Source organism: Rhinoraja longicauda, chromosome 16 (genome assembly GCF_053455715.1).
Source record: "Rhinoraja longicauda isolate Sanriku21f chromosome 16, sRhiLon1.1, whole genome shotgun sequence".
NCBI lineage: Eukaryota > Metazoa > Chordata > Chondrichthyes > Rajiformes > Arhynchobatidae > Rhinoraja > Rhinoraja longicauda.
The window spans coordinates 47279615-47296711 of record NC_135968.1 but is presented as its reverse complement, the minus strand read 5'-3'; the positions used below and the strand labels follow the sequence as shown (position 1 = coordinate 47296711).

At 44.8% G+C, this 17097-nt stretch overlaps 2 protein-coding genes across 2 annotated transcripts in view; one reads left to right on the top strand and one right to left on the bottom strand.

Annotated features, from left to right (window-relative positions):
* The window catches only part of rpp30 (ribonuclease P/MRP 30 subunit), a 61397-nt gene extending 55357 nt beyond the window's left edge, over positions 1-6040 (bottom strand). Inside the window, exons 1-2 of the mRNA XM_078412898.1 lie at positions 5541-6040; positions 414-469 (exon numbers count right to left, since the gene is read on the bottom strand). Coding sequence (XP_078269024.1) covers positions 414-469; positions 5541-5622 — 138 coding nt within the window. The 5' untranslated portion in view covers positions 5623-6040. The remainder of the gene's footprint in view (positions 1-413; positions 470-5540) is intronic.
* Positions 6041-6335: 295 nt separating this feature from the next.
* LOC144600986 (kinesin-like protein KIF20B) overlaps positions 6336-17097 on the top strand; it is a 101998-nt gene continuing 91236 nt past the window's right edge. Inside the window, 4 exon segments of the mRNA XM_078412897.1 lie at positions 6336-6402; positions 10973-11129; positions 11826-11924; positions 12021-12140. Coding sequence (XP_078269023.1) covers positions 10974-11129; positions 11826-11924; positions 12021-12140 — 375 coding nt within the window. The 5' untranslated portion in view covers positions 6336-6402; position 10973.

Below are 17097 nucleotides of genomic sequence, written 5' to 3'. Positions count from 1 at the left end.
GACTGCTTATATGTCTGCCTACACTCTTCCTCCCTTGTCTGTAATCAATTTTTTTTATTTTTTTTAAAACTTTGTGTTTGTTTTACTAATGTCAATGTTTATCTCTGGGGCGGGGGGGGGGGGGGGGGGTGTATCTTTACGCGTATTGTTTGTTCATTGTTGAAATAATTGTAAAAACTAATAAACAGATTAAAAAAATAATAAAATAAAGGTTAACATACCAATTGCCTTCTAATCACTTGTTTCACCTGCATGTTGGATTTAATACGAGTTATCAATTTTGACTTTTAATTGTGAAAACTAACAAGACATGCCAGAAATTAATTTTTTTGATAGGTAAATGGTTAAAAAGGGTATTAGGTTACAAAGAACACACAGCACATCATCGTGAGAGACATTGATAGAGATCTTACCTGTTCTTTCCGTTGAAAATCAAGCACATGATTAATTGCAACTGTCGAATAACCAACTAAAACAGAAAAAAAAATGTTAACTTGAAACATTATATAAAATTGTAATCTGTTTTGTCCAGAAAATCCTGATGCTAACAGATGCCATTACTTACAGTGCCCTCCATAATGTTTGGGACAAAGACCCATCATTTATTTATTTGCCTCTGCACTCCACAATTTGAGATTTGTAATAGAAGAAAATCACATGTGGTTTAGTCTGCTCTTGTGTGCGAGTCTCATTATTTTTGTTTTCATCCTCATGTTAGGGAACTAGAACAGCAGCTGGATGACTGGAAGAGAGAAGGTGGGTGTCCAGGAGGAAGGGAAATAATAGTTGTTGTTCGTCCTTCGGTTTCAAAGATGACCATGACTTCACTTTCAGTTGGAGGATTGGTGACTGTGGGTCCTGAAGTGACTGGTGAGGCCAATCCGGGCCCGGAAGGCATGCCCACACGTAGGACACAAGTGGATAGCTGCTGCAGTGGAAGTGGAGGTAGCCCGGGCCTTGCGCGAGGTGCGTTTCCTCTGGGCCTCTGCAGTGCGTCTGTTCTCTGCTGCACGGGCTCCTGTGGTGAGCTTGCTACGCAAGTTGGACGGTCCAGAGCAAGAGACTCCCAAGTGCTGAGGTTGATGTCCAAGTCTTTGAGGGACACTTTGAGGCAGTCCTTAAACCTGTCCTCCTACTGAGCGCTTGCCCTGACACAGTTCTCCATACAGAAGCTGTTTTGGCAGTCGACTCTCGGGCATTCTGATGACACGGCCTGCCCATCTGGCTTGGGCTTTCCGTAGGAGGGTGTTTTCCGGCCCGTTCCAAGACCATTGTGTCGGGAATTCTGTCCTGCCACCTGATATGAAGGAGTCTGCGTATGCAGCTCAAGTGAAAGTGGTTGAGCTGTTTGGCATGTCTGCTGTAGACAGTCCAGGTCTCACTGGCATAGAGAAGAGTGGTGAGCACCACTGCACGGTAGACAATCCTGTTGCTGACCTCAGCGTCAATGTTCACTACTCGCGAGAGTGTACTGCCCAGATAGGTAAAGCTGTCGACTGCCTGTAGATTCTGCCCCTTCACTGTGATGTGTGGTTCCTGGTAGGGCTTTCCAGGCGAGGGCTGGTACATAACTTCAGACTTTTTGGTGCTAATGGAGAGACCAAAGTTGTCACAGGCCTGTGAGTAGCAGTCCATTTCATGCTGCATCTTCTGCTCTGTGCAGGCGTTGAGGGCGCAGTCATCAGCAAACAAGAAATCTCTGATGATGGTCTCCTTCACCTTTGTAACAGCTTGCATGCGCCTGAGGTTGAACAGCCTGCTGTCAGTCCTGTACCTGATGTGTATTCTATCCTGGCAGTCACGGAAGGCATCGGTCAGCATGGCAGAGAAGACCATGCTGAAGAGTGTAGGGGCAAGAACACAACCAGTGGGCAAGTCCTAATGGGACTTGTACGGAAGTTGGACGACCCCGCCCCCATGATGTCTCCACTGTCTTATGTGCATGCCACATGTACAGTCGGCAAGTCGTTGGTTCCAGCGGCTTTAGGGCTTGTCTACCTAGCATGTGAAGCCTGGGTTCGGCGGATTGCGTGGAGGAAACCACCAGAAGGTTCAACGGGCAGAAAGACGATCCCAGCAAAGCGTCGTGGAGCGCAAACAGGGCAGAGTGAGATACATAGGACACTTCTGACCATCCACTGCATCCTAACATGTCCTCAGCCGTCCCGACTATGTCTTGCTGCTGGGGCCCGATAGGCCAGGACGAGAGAGTGAGGCCGACGAGTGCGCAACTCTCCCTCACTTAAATCCAAGTCAAGCGCAAGTCATGACTTCATAGTAGTAGAGTGTAGGTAGCCCGTGACCATCCCGCTTCAAAACACGTGCATCCTTTTTGGTCTTTTTGGGTGCTGGGGGAATGACATCAAGATTGTGCAGCAGTACCAGGCAAGGCTGACGCATTGAGCCTGGCTCTAAGGCTCAGCAGGGAAGGGTAATGTCATAGTAGTAGGTGACTCTTCAGTTTGGGGTGCAGATTCTGTGGCAGCAGTTGAGACTCCAGGATGGTATGCTGCTTCCCTGGTGTCGGGGTCCAGGATGTCTCTGAGTGGCTACATGACATCCTCAAGGTGGCGGGTGAGCAGCCGGACATCTTTGTGCATGTTGGCACATATGACTTGGGTATGAAAAGGAATGAGGTACTGCAATGAGTTTAGAGTTGGATAAAAGACTAAAAAGCATAACCACCAGGGTAGTGATATCTGCATTACTTGCAGTGCCACGTGCTAGTGAGATTAGGAGCACAAAGACAAGGGAGATTAATATGTGGTTGATGAGTGAAAGGGGCAGGGATTCACATTTATGGACCATTGGGATCTCTTCTGGGGCAGCGGTGACCTGTACTGGCAGGATGGGTTACACCTTAACTGGAGGGAAACCAATATCCCGCAAGGCAGAACTGGAGAAAGGCAGGGAGCAAGGATGGTTAGTTTGAATTGCACTTATTTTAATGCAAGAAGGATGGGTAAAGCAAATTAATTCATGGGATGGATACACATGTGTGGGTGGGACATTGTAGCCATTGCAGAAACCTGGTTAGAGGGACTGGACTGGTAGTTTAATGTTCCTGGGTACAGGTGCTTCAGGAGAGGTAGTGGGGGCAAAACAGGAGAGGGTGTTGCTTTATTGATTAAGGAGGATGTCAGTGGTCAGACATGACATAACTGATGGTTCATCCAGCGAGGCTATATGGGTGGAACCTGAGAAATAAGAAATGGATGATGCCTTGCTGGGAGTGTACCACAGGCCCCCAAAAGAATTAGAGAAGCAAATTTGCCAGGAGATTGCAGGCAGCTGCAGGGTGAATAAGGTTGTTGCAGGGGATTTTAATTTTCCCAATATTGACTGGAAATGTCATAGTGCAAACGATTTAGACGGGGAAGAATTTGTCAAACTGTGTTGAGGAAAGTTTCCTCAGGTAATATGTAGAGGCCCACACGCGGGAGAGGGCAACGCTTGATCTAGTCAGGAAATTGGGAGAGGCAAGTGAATGAAGTGTTCATGGATAAGCCTTTTGGGACCAGTGACCACTGTTCTATTAGGTTTAAGATAGTTATGGATGGAGACACCTTATGATAGTTATGGATGGAGACAGGGCAGGCCCACAAGTTACAATTCTAAATTTGGGCAAGGTATTATTCAGGAACTCCTTCAAGTTGATTGAAGCAGGTTGTTTAGGAAAATAACTGCAGATGCTGGTACAAATCGAAGGTATCACAAAATGCTGGAGTAACTCAGCAGGTCAGGCAGTATGTCAGGAGAGAAGGAATGGGTGACGTTTCATGTCGAGACCCTTCTCCTAGTCAAGAACCAGCAAGGAAGTGGCGAATACTTGATTCAATCGCTCAACTTTGGACTCATAAGCCACCTGAGAGTTCATAAAAACAACGGAACGTAGACCATCATCCTCGACCTCGAGGGATAGCCACGACGACGACGAGGCAGGTATAGCAGCTGGGATAAGGTGTATCCCTGGCAGAGTTATGGGAGCAAGCTAAAAAAGAAAATCAGGAGGGCAAAGGTGATGGCTCTGGCAGAAAATATTAAGGATAATCCCAAGATATTTTATAAATAATTAACATAAAAAGAGTAACCAGAGAAAAAACAGGGCCCCTCAGGAATCAAATCTGTGTGGAGCCACAGGAAATTGCAAGATCCTTAATTTCCAGGAGCAGAATTGGGCCATTTGGTCCATCAAGTCTACAAAGCCTTCAATCATGGCTGATCTACTTTTCCCTTTCAACCCTATTCTCCTGCCGTCTCCCCATAACCCCTGACACCCATACTAATCAAGAATTTATCAATCTCCACCTTAAACATATCCATTGACTTGGCTGCTACAGCTTTCTGTGGTAATGAATTCCACAGATCCACCACCATCTGAGTAAAGAAATTCCTCTTCATCTCCTTTCTAAAGGAATGTCTTTTAATTCTCAGGCTATGGCCTCTGGTCCTAGACTCTCCCACTAGTGGAAACATCCACTCTAACCAAGCCTTTCACTGTTCAGTAAGCTTCAATGAGCGTCCTCTCATCCTTCTCAACTCGTGAGTACAGGCCAGTGTTGTCAAATGCTCATCACATATGATTCCTGGGATCGTTTTTTGTAAACCTCCTCTGGACCCTCTCCAACACCAGCACATCTTTCCTCAGATATGGGGCCCAAAACTGCTCACAATACCCCAAATGTGGTCTGACCAGTGCCTTATAAAGCCTCAGCATTACATCCCTGTTTTTGGATTCTAGTCCTCGTGAAATAAATGCATTGCATCAGCCTTACACGCTACTGATTTGACTTACAAGTTAACTTTTTGGGAATCCTGCACCAGTACTCCCAAGTCCCTTTACACCTTCGATTTCTGAATTTTCTCCCCATTGAGAAAAGTCTACATTATTATTCCTGTTACCAAAATGCATGACTCCAAACTTTGCATTGCTGTATTCCATCTGCCACTTAATTGCCCACTCTCCAAACCTGTCCAAGTCCTTCTGCAGAGTCCCTATACATGACAATAGAGTACGATTGAACATGAGAAAAGGGTTACCAGAAGGCTAACTGGATTAGTGAGTAGTTGCTATAAAGGAGAGGTTGGGCAGTTTTGGGTTGTTTTTACTGGAGCTCCAGGGGTTGAAGGAGGATCTGGTCGAAGTATATAAAGGTATGAGAGGTATAGCGTTAAGGTGAGTAGGGCAAAGTTTAAAGGAGATGTGAAGAGTACGTTTTGTAGAAAATATATTGATCGGTGTATGGGTCAGATACGAAGGGGTATTTAGATAGGTACTTGGATGTGCAGGTAATGCAGGGACATGAATCACATACAGATATAGAAGATTAGTTTAACTAGATAGTATGTCCAGCATTATGGACCCAAAGGCACGTCCCTGGTCTCATAAATCTAAGTGTGTTCATTGTAAATCGATGTGTTCAACCCGGCATCTACTGCAAGATATGAGAAACATTTACTCATTTTGCACACAAAATACAAAATCGAGGGAGACCCAGGATATCCGAGCAGATAACTTTTGTGATTTGGTGAATACTCACGATGTGCCGCGGTTTCAATTATAGTTTGTAGTTGTTTTTTGTCGTTGATGTTAATGATGTTTAAATCTGCGAAGCACACCATGGTGTCAGCATGTGGCGGCGGGCAGCTCACGCATGCACGTGAGTTGATCTTTGGTGCGTGTTGGGAGGTTTATCGCGCTGGACTGTGCCGAGCGGCCTGGTGTCCCCGGAGTCAGTGTGTGCCAGATACAGCAACAGTCTTCACTTGCAGCAGAAGATGTCCTTTGCCAATTCCATATATTACAAAAAACAAAGGAAGCACAAGTCGTGATGCCGCGTTGATGATGTTGATACAGTGCCGTCAGTAATGTGCAGGTTTCTCTCGGTTGCAATCAAAGATAATAGAGCCGAGCAAGATGGGCCACTCCGTCGAAATCGCGTGTACTGCGCAACGGAGCAGAACGGCCGCCATTTTAGTAAGCAAACCCCGCCGTCTGCTCTGCCTCTCGCAGTGTAATCGGCGTTGTGGGGGAACAGTGCTGGTTGTAATTCTCAGGCAGATGGCGCAATGCGTGGCCGACTCCCGTCAGTCCCCGCGATGCTGCCCCGCGGTGATTGGCGGAGGTTTCAAATCTGCCCGCGCGGAGGAGGAGCCGTTGGGTGCGGGCGCGCGAGGGAAGTGGATGCAGCGGGGACGCGCACGCAAGCACGTTAGAGCTAGCGCTGGCTCGAGCGAAGGAGTCGTTGGGGTGGGCAGACGGCATTCTCTGGGCGGCGGGGGCGCGCTCACGCGCACGGCAGGCTACGGTTAGTTGGGTCGCGTGCGGAGCTCAGGTTGTCCGTTGCCGCCCGTGGACCGCGGCACCTCCATCTCCACCCACAGCCAACGCTGCTCCTCAAGGTACAGGTATGCCGCTTAACCCAACCTTCCCCCATTCATCCTCGTTAGCTCACTGGTTTGTTAAAGACACCTGAATTACTGGCGCGACTCGGCGGGTGCTCGGAGGTAGCGGGTTTGGTCGACAAGTCCAATTGCAGTTTGCCGTCTCAGTGTAACTCGCAATGATGGCTCGCTCCTACATTGCACGTTAGTGGCCACTTTACCCGCACATTGCCACCCACCCACCCAGGTGAGGTCCTCAAGCGCAACTCGCAGTTTTCGTACTCGCACAGTTGACTCAATATTTATTTTATTTTCTGCTTTCCCCTGCACAACCGCCAACAGCCGGGCCATCTCATGCAGTTTTCGCTCGCGTGGGTTACTGGTTACAAAAGGGTTATTTAGATTTTTATGTGGGCAAGTTTGGTGAGATGATCCATGTCCAAGTTGTCGAGCTGTGACTTGAAGAGTGACAAGGGTTGGTGGTGTCTGGAAGGATGTTCCACTCCGGGATAGTCCATGGATAGAGTGACTGTAGGTAACTATTTTTGTTTGCTCTAATTCTAGTCATAAATGAAGTGACCTGAAGACTGTCTTGTAAATTTCTGGGTATTGGATTGAATGAAGTGAGATATGTTCCTCTTCAATGGAGGTTTCATGGACCCGCTCAACCTTTACACCCCCACCCTAGTTTTCCGACTCGTTCCACCGTCCTCCTGATTACTTTTATGGTTGTCTGCCTCCTTGACACTGCCCTCAGCTAACAGTGAGCCATTCTACATTTCCTTGATAATTGCCTGCTTTGATCTGTCGTTTTCACACCTTACCCTTCCATATCTCTAGTTCCTCTCGTCCCCAATTCTCGGTCTGAAGAAGGGTTTCGATCCGAAAAGTTACTCCAACATTTTGTGTCTTGTGTTTATCCACTGTTTCCTCACAGTGGAGCGACATGGCACTACTGCAGTAGTAACTTATACTGACTTGTACTGTAACTTATACTGACAGCCATATTGACTGTCAATATATCTGTGATTTCAACAGGAATAACAATGTCTTTGAGATGAGAACATGTTCCTACATACATCCTGCTATATTTTCTCCATGTTCCCACCAACTTTGCCACTGATCTGTATAATCAGTCTGAAGTAGGGTCCTGAACCAAAATATCACTTATCCATGTCATCCAGAGATGTTCTGACTGATGAGTTACTCAAACACTTAGGTACAAAATGCTGGAGTAACTCAGCGGGAGAAGGAATTGGTGATGTTTTGGGTCGAGACCCTTCTCTCCAGAGATGCTGCCAGTTACTCCAGCATTTTGTGTGTATCTTTGGTGTAAACCAGCATATGTAGTTCCTTCCTACAACGGGTTGCTTTATATTGGCCAATTAGCCTGAGAACATGCCTCTTGGCCTAAACCCTGTATAAGTTTTGTAAGTTGAAATGGAATCTACTCATTTTACTAAATTTAGAGAATACAGTTCTTGTCTACCTGATGTCTGCTCGTGTGGCAAACCCTAGAACCAATCTAGTGAATTGTTGTTGCACTATCTGAGATAAGTACATCAAAACTATAAACAAATCTGCAGGTGTCTAGCTAAGATTCTATACATTTGCTGTAAGACGTCTTACTGCTTTACCAAAAACCCTGTTTTAAATATCAACATAATGTTTTGCACTCTTCATTGTCCAACACTTGTTGACCTTCACTAACTTATGTACATGCATACTCGGGGCCTCTTGAATCAACAATATCCAGTCTGGCACCATCTAACAAATACGGTTTTTCAGTTATCGACCAATGTGAATAATCTGACTTTAGTCTACCATTATATTCCATCTGTCATGTTCAGTTGCCAGGCATGTGAAAGTTTCCAAATCCAAATACTGATTTGCCTATTGTATATTCCATAATTCATGTCTTTTAAAATACTTAAACAAATTAGGTAAACGTTATTATTCACAAAATACTGGAGTAACTCAGCAGGTCAGGCAGCATCTCGGGAGAGAAGGAATGGGTGACGTTTCGGGTCGAGACTGTTCAATCTGATTATTCTCTTCAATGTTCTCTATCTTTACATCCTTTTAGATTCCAACTTTTAGTCAACTGCTGACAGTTAGATGCTTCCCATTTTACCTTGTGGACAGCCAATGCAAATAAAAACCTTTTTTTTTGGTGAGATTCTAAGCTTTCAAGTTTGCCAACTTTTTTGAGTAATATTTTTTGACATAGTTAATTCCTTCAGATTCTCATTCTTGCTTGACCTTTGATTCTCTAAGATATCTAGCAGTTATTCTGTTTTCTTCCATGCATGACATGGTATTAAGTGAGCCACAGTTTAGTTTAGTTTATTTATTGTCACGTGTACCAGGGTACAATGAAAAGCTTTTGTTGTGTGCTAACCAGTCAGTGGAAATACAATACATGATTACAATCGAGCCATTCTCCGTGTACAGATACACAATAAAGGGAATAACGTGAATAGTGTTTAGTGCAAGATAAAGCCAGTAAAGTCTAATCAAAGATAGCCTGAGGGTCACCAACGAGGTGGATAGTATTTCAAGACTGCTGTCTATTTGTGGTAGGATCAAGTCAAGAGTGCTTTGTTGTCATATCTCCCAGATAGAACAATGAAATTCTTACTTGCAGCAGCACAACAGAATATGTAAACATCGTACACTGTAAACAATACAATAAACGAGAAAAAAAGTTCAGTGTGTGCATACACATATACACATAGAGTGCTCTCCATAATGTTTGGGACAAAGACCCATCATCTATTTATTTGCCTCTGTACAGCACAATTTGAGATTTGTAATAGAAAAAAAATCACATGTGGTTGAAGTGCACATTGTCAGATTTTAATAAAGGCCATTTTTATATATTTTGGTTTCACCATGTAGAGATTACAGCAGTGTTTATGCTTCGCTGTCACTTGAGCTGCCCCCTGATTTCGCCTTGTACGAAGTGATGGCATTCAAGCCCTGCCACAGTTGCCGAACATCCGCCTCATCTTCTAGCTTGGAGCGAAAGTCCCTTTTGGCCTTTTTGATGCCTTGCCAAAGCCATATCTGGACTTTCTGCACACCACTGCATCGCCAGACTTGAATGCACAGGATCTGGTTCTCAGAAGAATGTGGATCTCCTAGTTCATCCAAGGCTTCTGGTTAGGAAATGCTCAGATGGTTTTTGTGGGGTCACACTCCTCCACTCCTTTCCATATAAAGTCTGTGGTGTATTCATTCAGGTCACGCTGCCGAGTCTTTCAACATTGCCCAGTCTACTGACTCCAAGCAGTCCTGGAGTCTGAGTAAGTGCCTGCCCTGATCAACTCTGTGCAGTCCTCACTTCTGAGGGTGTGCTCTTCAGTTGCTGCCTATATGCAGGAAGAAGCAGCATGGCTGAATGGTTGGGCAAGGGATGAAGCGATAGGCATCTTTGATGGTCGTATCGCAGTGGTCAAGTGTTTAACCCTCTGCTGCAGCAGGAAACGTGTTGGTGGTAGTTCGGGAGTGATTTCTTCAGGCTGGCTCTGTTGAAGTCCACGGCTATGATGGTAAAGTGGGAGCGGGCGTGCTTTGTAACTTTGTCAGCACCGTAGGTGGCTCCTATTTATATACATTGTGTATGCAAGCAAAGAATCTCACTTTGCCTAGTCACATGTGACAATAAAGTATTCCTATTCTGAAAGGTTTCGGGGTACGCTGACTGGTGTTTGTTGACAATGGCGTGCAACTCCTCCAGTGCTAGGTGGAAGTCTGCCTAAGGTGGGATGTACACCACGGTCAGGATGATGGAGGTTAATTCCCTCGGCAGGTGGAAGGGGCAACGCTTCACCGCCAGACGTTCCAGTTGAGGGGATCAGGCGTTAGACAGAACTGCCACGTCTGAGCAGGAAGAGCTGTCCTTGAGGCAGACGCCCCCGCCTCTCCCTTTCCCCGATACCTGTGTTAGGTCCTTATGGATGGAGAAACCTTTAGGCTGGGTGGCTGAGTCTGGGGAACTGGGGTGAGCCATGTCTCTGTGAAATGGAGAACACAGCATTCCCTCATCTCCCTTTGGTAAAGCAGCCTTGATTAAAAAGTAATTTTGGAAGTACAGGTACTTGATATCAATTTGCAAAGAGTTAATTGCATGATAGAGAAAATTCAAAAAATGGCTTATTAATATGTAAAATGACAATTGCATGTTAATAGTAATTTTAATTTTAAAAAACTGCATGACTATCACAGGCGAGATATGGCAATTAAATATAAATTGAAAGAAATCTTGAATTTTGATGCATCTTCTTGATATTTACATTCTTGGACAATGGCGCCTCTTAGGTAGTTGCTTCCGGCATTCATAGTATTTACTTAATTCACTAACTTAATTGATTCTTTGTGATAATGTGTCATTATTATGACCAGTGTGCCACTCTGCACATAAGCATACATGTATCAAGATATCTATGTATTGTGATCAGTTTTATGAAATTTTGCTCTGCAACATATTTTCCAAGAATGCATCTTTTTTTGCAAATCGTGGAATTAGGATTGTAACCACAAGTTTTTGTGCTAGAAATACACTGACTAATTGTTTCCTTTACAGAATGGAGCCAATACACGACTCCAAGTTCACCTTCATGGATTCGCATGGAATTGTGAATGATGAACAAGAGATTCTTACATCAGAGGATATTGATGACATTCGGAAGGATTTGATAGATGAACTGTCCAGGGAAAGAACTTCAAATACCTCGCATGTGGTAAATACAAAATGACCCAGAATCTGTGATTACCCAAGTCAAAATTGAATTGAGTTTTTCCAAGCATATTTCAAACTGCTGATCTATTCTCAGCAAAAAAATCACATTTATGTATTTTCATTCCCTTTGAGTTGCACTTCAATATTTTGGTTAAAAAAATGTCTTGCCATTCTGTCTTCTCCATTCATCCATGTTTCCAATCCCAATTTTCTTTTTGTTGATAAAATGTTCCAGAGTATGCACCACCACTACAAGCTGCATACATAATCCTCATTAACCAGAACCTCGTGAAAATCCTGTTCCATTCACGCACCTTCATTAGAAGGACTGGTGGCTCATAACCACGCTCAAAGACAATTGGGGATGGTTAATAAATGTCGGTCTCACTAGCAGTACCTTATTTTCAAAGGAATTACTTGTATAAAAAAACATCCTCTCCTGGTTGCATGTCATTTCAGCTTGCATTGGATGTTTTTCATCTTTATTGGGCCAGAATCTTGGAACTGTAACAGCATTGCTGCTTAGATAATATTTTGCCGCATAGACAGTTGTTCAAGAAAATCTGTGCTCCAAAGGTAATTGGGGGTGGAACATAATTGCTGGTACTGCAACCATTTGTTCCCTGAAATCTGTCTTGAGTGTGTACATGTAAATTATTTTCAACTTGGATAAAAATATATATTTTTTAATAAACAGGTTCCTGATAAAAATTCTGCAGGTGCAAAGGACCATATGTGTGTTTATCTTCGTGTTCGACCTTTCACTGAATCTGAAATTGCACAAAATGAATCTCAGGTCAGTAGCTAAAATTACTACCTGAGCATTGAATGAAGAATACTTTCTTTATAAATGTGGATGTCCTCTGATCTATGGTTTCCATGCTCTTCCCAGGACTGTGTTTTGATAGAAAACTCAACCAGTGTGATTCTCAAAGCACCACAATGTTCCTTGAGTTCCCGAGGCGGTGATCGAGGATTTGGCCAGATGTCCCAACGCTTTACATTTTCTCACGTGAGAAAGATAAGAGTTATGTTATGGTTAGCTGTATCAGTAATATTGAGCAGGATCATTCATCCATTTATTGGTAGTTTTAAGTGAAATTTGCATATTTGTTAAAATCCTTCTGAAAATGCTGGGAACTATAAACCAGTTAGCCTAACATCTGTGATAGGTAAGTTACTGGAGAGGATTGTGAGAAATAAGATATATATGCATTTGGATTGACGGGGTGATTAGGGATAGTCAGCATGTTTACATGGGAGATTGTGTCACAAATCTGAGTTATTTTGGAGAAGTAACCAAAAAGGTTGACTGGTACAAAGCCAGACATTGTCCACATGGACTTAGGAACATAGAAAATAGGTGCAGGATGAGGCCATTCGGCCCTTTCAATCCAGCACCGCCATTCATTGTGATCATGGCTGATCGCCCCCAATCAATACTTCGTGCCTGCCTTCTCCCCATATCCCTTGATTCCACTAGCCCCAAGAACTCTCTCTTAAATCCATCCAGTGATTTGGCTTCCATTGCCCTGTGTGGCAGAGAATTCCACAAATTCCCAACTCTGGGTGAAAACGTTTTTTCTCCGTTTTAAATGGCCTCTCCTTTATTCGAAGACTGTGGCTCCTGGTTCTGGACTCGCCCAACATCGGGAACATTTTTCCTGCATCTAGCTTGTCCAGTCCTTTTATAATTTTATATGTTTCTATAAGATCTCCTCTCATACTTCTAAACTCCAGTGAATACAAGCCTAGTTTTTCAATCTTTCCTCGTATGTCAGTCCCGCCATCCCAGGGATCAATCTTGTGAACCTACGCTGCACTGCCTCAATTACAAGGATGTCCTTCCTCAAATTAGATCAAAACTGTACACAATACTCCAGATGTGGTCTTACCAGGGCCCTATACAACTGCAGAAGAACCTCTTTACTCCTATACTGAAATCCTCTTGTTATGAAGGCCAACATTCCATTAGCTTTCTTCACTGCCTGCTGTACCTGCATGCCAACTTTCAGTGACTGGTGTACAAGGAAACCCAGGTCTCGCTGCACCTCCCCCTTACCTAACCTAACTCCATTCAGATAATAATCTGCCTCCTTGTTTCTGCCGCTAAAGTGGATAACCTCACATTTATCTATATTGTAATGCATCTGTAACGCACCTGCCCACTAACTCAACCTGTCCAGGTCACCCTGCAACCTCCTAACATCCTCTTCACAGTTCACACTGCCACCCAGCTTTGTGTCATCTGCAAACATGCTAGTGTTGCTTCTAATTCCCTCTTCCAAATTATTAATATATATGGTAAACAGTTGCGGCCCCAACCCCGAGCCTTGCGGCACTCCACTCGCCATTGCCTGCCATTCTGAAAAGGACCCGTTTACTCCTCTTTGCTTCCTGTCTGCCAGCTAATTTTCTATCCATGTCAACACCCAATACCCTGTGCTCTAATTTTGCTCACCAATCTCCCGTGTAGGACCTTATCAAAGGCTTTCTGGAAGTCTAGATACACAACATCCACTGGGTCCCCTTCATCCATTTTACTTGTCACTTCCTCAAAAAATTCCAGAAGATTAGTCAAGCATGATTTCCCTTTCATAAATCCATGCTGACTTGGACACCCAATACCATGTACCATTGTCAACACCCAATACCATGTGCTCTAATTTTGCTCACCAATCTCTCGTGTAGGACCTTATCAAAGGCTTTCTGGAAGTCTAGATACACTACATCCACTGGCTCCCCTTCATCCATTTTACTTGTCACGTCCTCAAAAAATTCCAGAAGATTAGTCAAGCATGATTTCCGTTTCATAAATCCATGCTGACTTGGACTTCTCCAAGGTCTTTCAGTTCCGCCTGTTTTGGAAGGTTGGATCACATGGGATCCAAGGAGATTTAGCAAAATGTATAGAGAATTGGCTTCATGGAAGGAAGCAGAGGAGAGTTTTTGTTTACAGACTGGAGGACTGTGACGTGGTATGTCTCAGGGATTGGTACTGGGCCCATTGCTGTTTGTAGTTTATATCAATAATGTGGATGAAAATGTACAAGGCGTGATTAGTATGTTGCAGACAATGCTAAAGTGGGTGATATTGTATCAAGGAGTACAATACAATATCTTTATTGTCATTGTACAAGTACGAGATTAAGAATGCCACTTCCATATCGATGCTATAAAATAAATAAGGGGGGGAAAAAGAAAGAAGGTAAAGTGCAAAAAGGTTCATGCCAGGTCAGTTGTGCCCAATGACCATGGGGGCAGAGACAGATCATGGGGGGGCTCTCAACAGGTCCGATTCAGAGCAGCTGTAGCTCTAGGAATAAAGCTTTTTCTTAGTCTGGAGGTGCGGGCGTAGAAGGCCTTGTAACTTCTGCCAGATGGAAGTAGTTCAAACAGACGGTGGCATGGGTGTGTGGAGTCCTTGTAGATGCTGGTGGCATTCCTGAGGCAGCGTGTGTTGTAGATGTCCTCCAGGTCTGGTAGCTGTATCCCAATGATCCTTTGCGATCAGCAGACGACCCACTGAAGAGCTCTCCTATCTGCTGCCGTGCAGCTGAGATACCACCCAGATGCTGTATGTTAGTATGCTCTCTGTGGTGCAGACCAGCCTTTTTCAGCGTTCTCAGGAAAAACAGCCGTTGCTGTGCTTTCTTGCCTAACGCAGCGGTGTTAGTGGACCACGTGAGGTCCTCTGAAATGTGTGTGCCCAGAAACCTGAAGCTGGACACTCACCACTCTGTCCCCAAAGACTGGAGCGTATTCCGCATTCTGTGACCTTCTAAAGTTGATAATTAGCTCCTTGGTCTCAGTTGTGTTTTGGGACAGGTTTTTCTCTGAGCACCAGCTCGCCAGGTTCTGCACCTCCGCTCTGTAGGCTGATTCATCGCCGTTGGAGATCAGCCCGATCACCGTTTTGTCATCCGCAAATTTGACGATAGTGTTGGTGGCGAATGCAGGAACACAGTCGTGTGTGAAGACGGAGTAGAGGATGGGGCACAATACACAACCCTGTGGTGTGCCAGTACTCAGTGTGGTAGTGGAGGACAGGTGGAGGCGCAATCTCACTGCCTGAGGGTTCTCCGTCAGGAAAATCAGGATCCAATTGCATATTGACGAGCTGAGACCTAGCTGGTGGAGTTTGGAGTTGAGCTTAGTGGGGATGACAGTATTGAAGGCAGAGCTATAGTCTATAAATAGCATCCTCATGTATGTGTCCTGTCTCCAGGTGAGTCAGGACGGTATGAAGAGCCAGAGAGATGGCGTCTTCTGTGGATCTATTTGCTCTGTAGGCGAACTGATGTGAGTCCATTGAGGCAGGGATGATGGCTTTCATGTGGGAGAGGACCAACCTTTCAAAGCACCATTATTATCGGTGTGAGGGCAAGTGGACGGTAGTCGTCAGATTGCTGATGTTTGCTTTTTTCGGCACTGGCACTATGGTGGCTGACTTCAGGCACTTTGGGACTGTTGCCAGAGATAGAGACAGATTGAAGATCCTTGTAAATACCTCAAGTCAAGTCAAGTCAATTTTATTTGTATAGCACATTTAAAAACAACCCACGTTGACCAAAGTGCTGTACATCTGATTAGGTACTAAGGAAAAAAAAAGAAACATACAGTAGCACGCAAACAGTTCACAGCGCCTCCTCAATGAGCCTCAAACGCTAGGGAGTAGAAATAGGTTTTGAGCCTGGACTTAAAGGAGTCGATGGAGGGGGCAGTTCTGATGGGGAGAGGGATGCTGTTCTACAGTCTAGGAGCTGCAACCGCAAAAGCGCGGTCACCCCTGAGCTTAAGCTTAGACCGCGGGATAGTGAGTAGCCCCAAGTCGGCCGACCTGAGGGACCTGGAGTTAGAGAGGGGGGTTAGAAGATTTTTGATGTAGGGGGGGAATGTCCATTTAGGGCTTTATACGTGAATAGGAGGAGCTTGAAGTTGATTCTGTATCGTACAGGGAGCCAGTGGAGAGAGGCCAGAATCGGGGTGATGTGGTCCCTTTTACGGGTACCCGTCAGGAGTCTCGCTGCGGCGTTTTGGACCAGTTGCAGGCGGGACAGGGAAGATTGGCTGATCCCAGTGTATAGGGAGTTGCAGTAGTCTAGGCGGGAGGAAATGAAAGCGTGAATGATTTTTTCTGTGTCGTCGAATTGGAGGAAAGGTTTGATTTTAGCTATGGTTCGAAGTTGGAAGAAGCTGGCTTTTACCACAGCGTTGACTTGCTTATCAAATTTTAATGCAGAGTCAAATATCATGAGTCAAATATCAAACCTCAGCAAGCTGGCCAGCACAGTCCTTAACTGTGTGCAGTTTTGGTCTCCAAATTTGAGGAAGGATATTCTTGCTATTGAGGGCGTGCAGCGTAGGTTCACTAGGTTAATTCCCGGAATGGCGGGACTGTCGTATGTTGAAAGGCTGGAGCAATTAGGCTTGTATACACTGGAATATAGAAGGATGAGGGTGGATCTTATTGAAACATATAAGATAATTAGGGGATTGGACACATTAGAGGCAGGAAACATGTTCCCAATGTTGGGGGAGTCCAGAACAAGGGGCCACAGTTTAAGAATAAGGGGTAGGCCATTTAGAACGGAGATGAGGAAGAACTTTTTCAGTCAGAGAGTGGTGAAGGTGTGGAATTCTCTGCCTCAGAAGGCAGTGGAGGCCAGTTCGTTGGATGCTTTCAAGAGAGAGCTGGATAGAGCTCTTAAGGATAGCGGAGTGAGGGGGTATGGGGAGAAGGCAGGAACGGGGTACTGATTGAGAGTGATCAGCCATGATCGCATTGAATGGCGGTGCTGGCTCGAAGGCCTTATTGCGTGCTCTTAAAAGGTTTTGTACCTCTTTGTTCATCCATGGTTTCCAGTTAGGAAACATCTTTATTTTCTTGTCCTCTGTGACATTCTCCACACAGCTGTTGAAGTAAGAGAGCACAGTGGATGTGTACTCCTCCAAGTCGACCTCTGTTC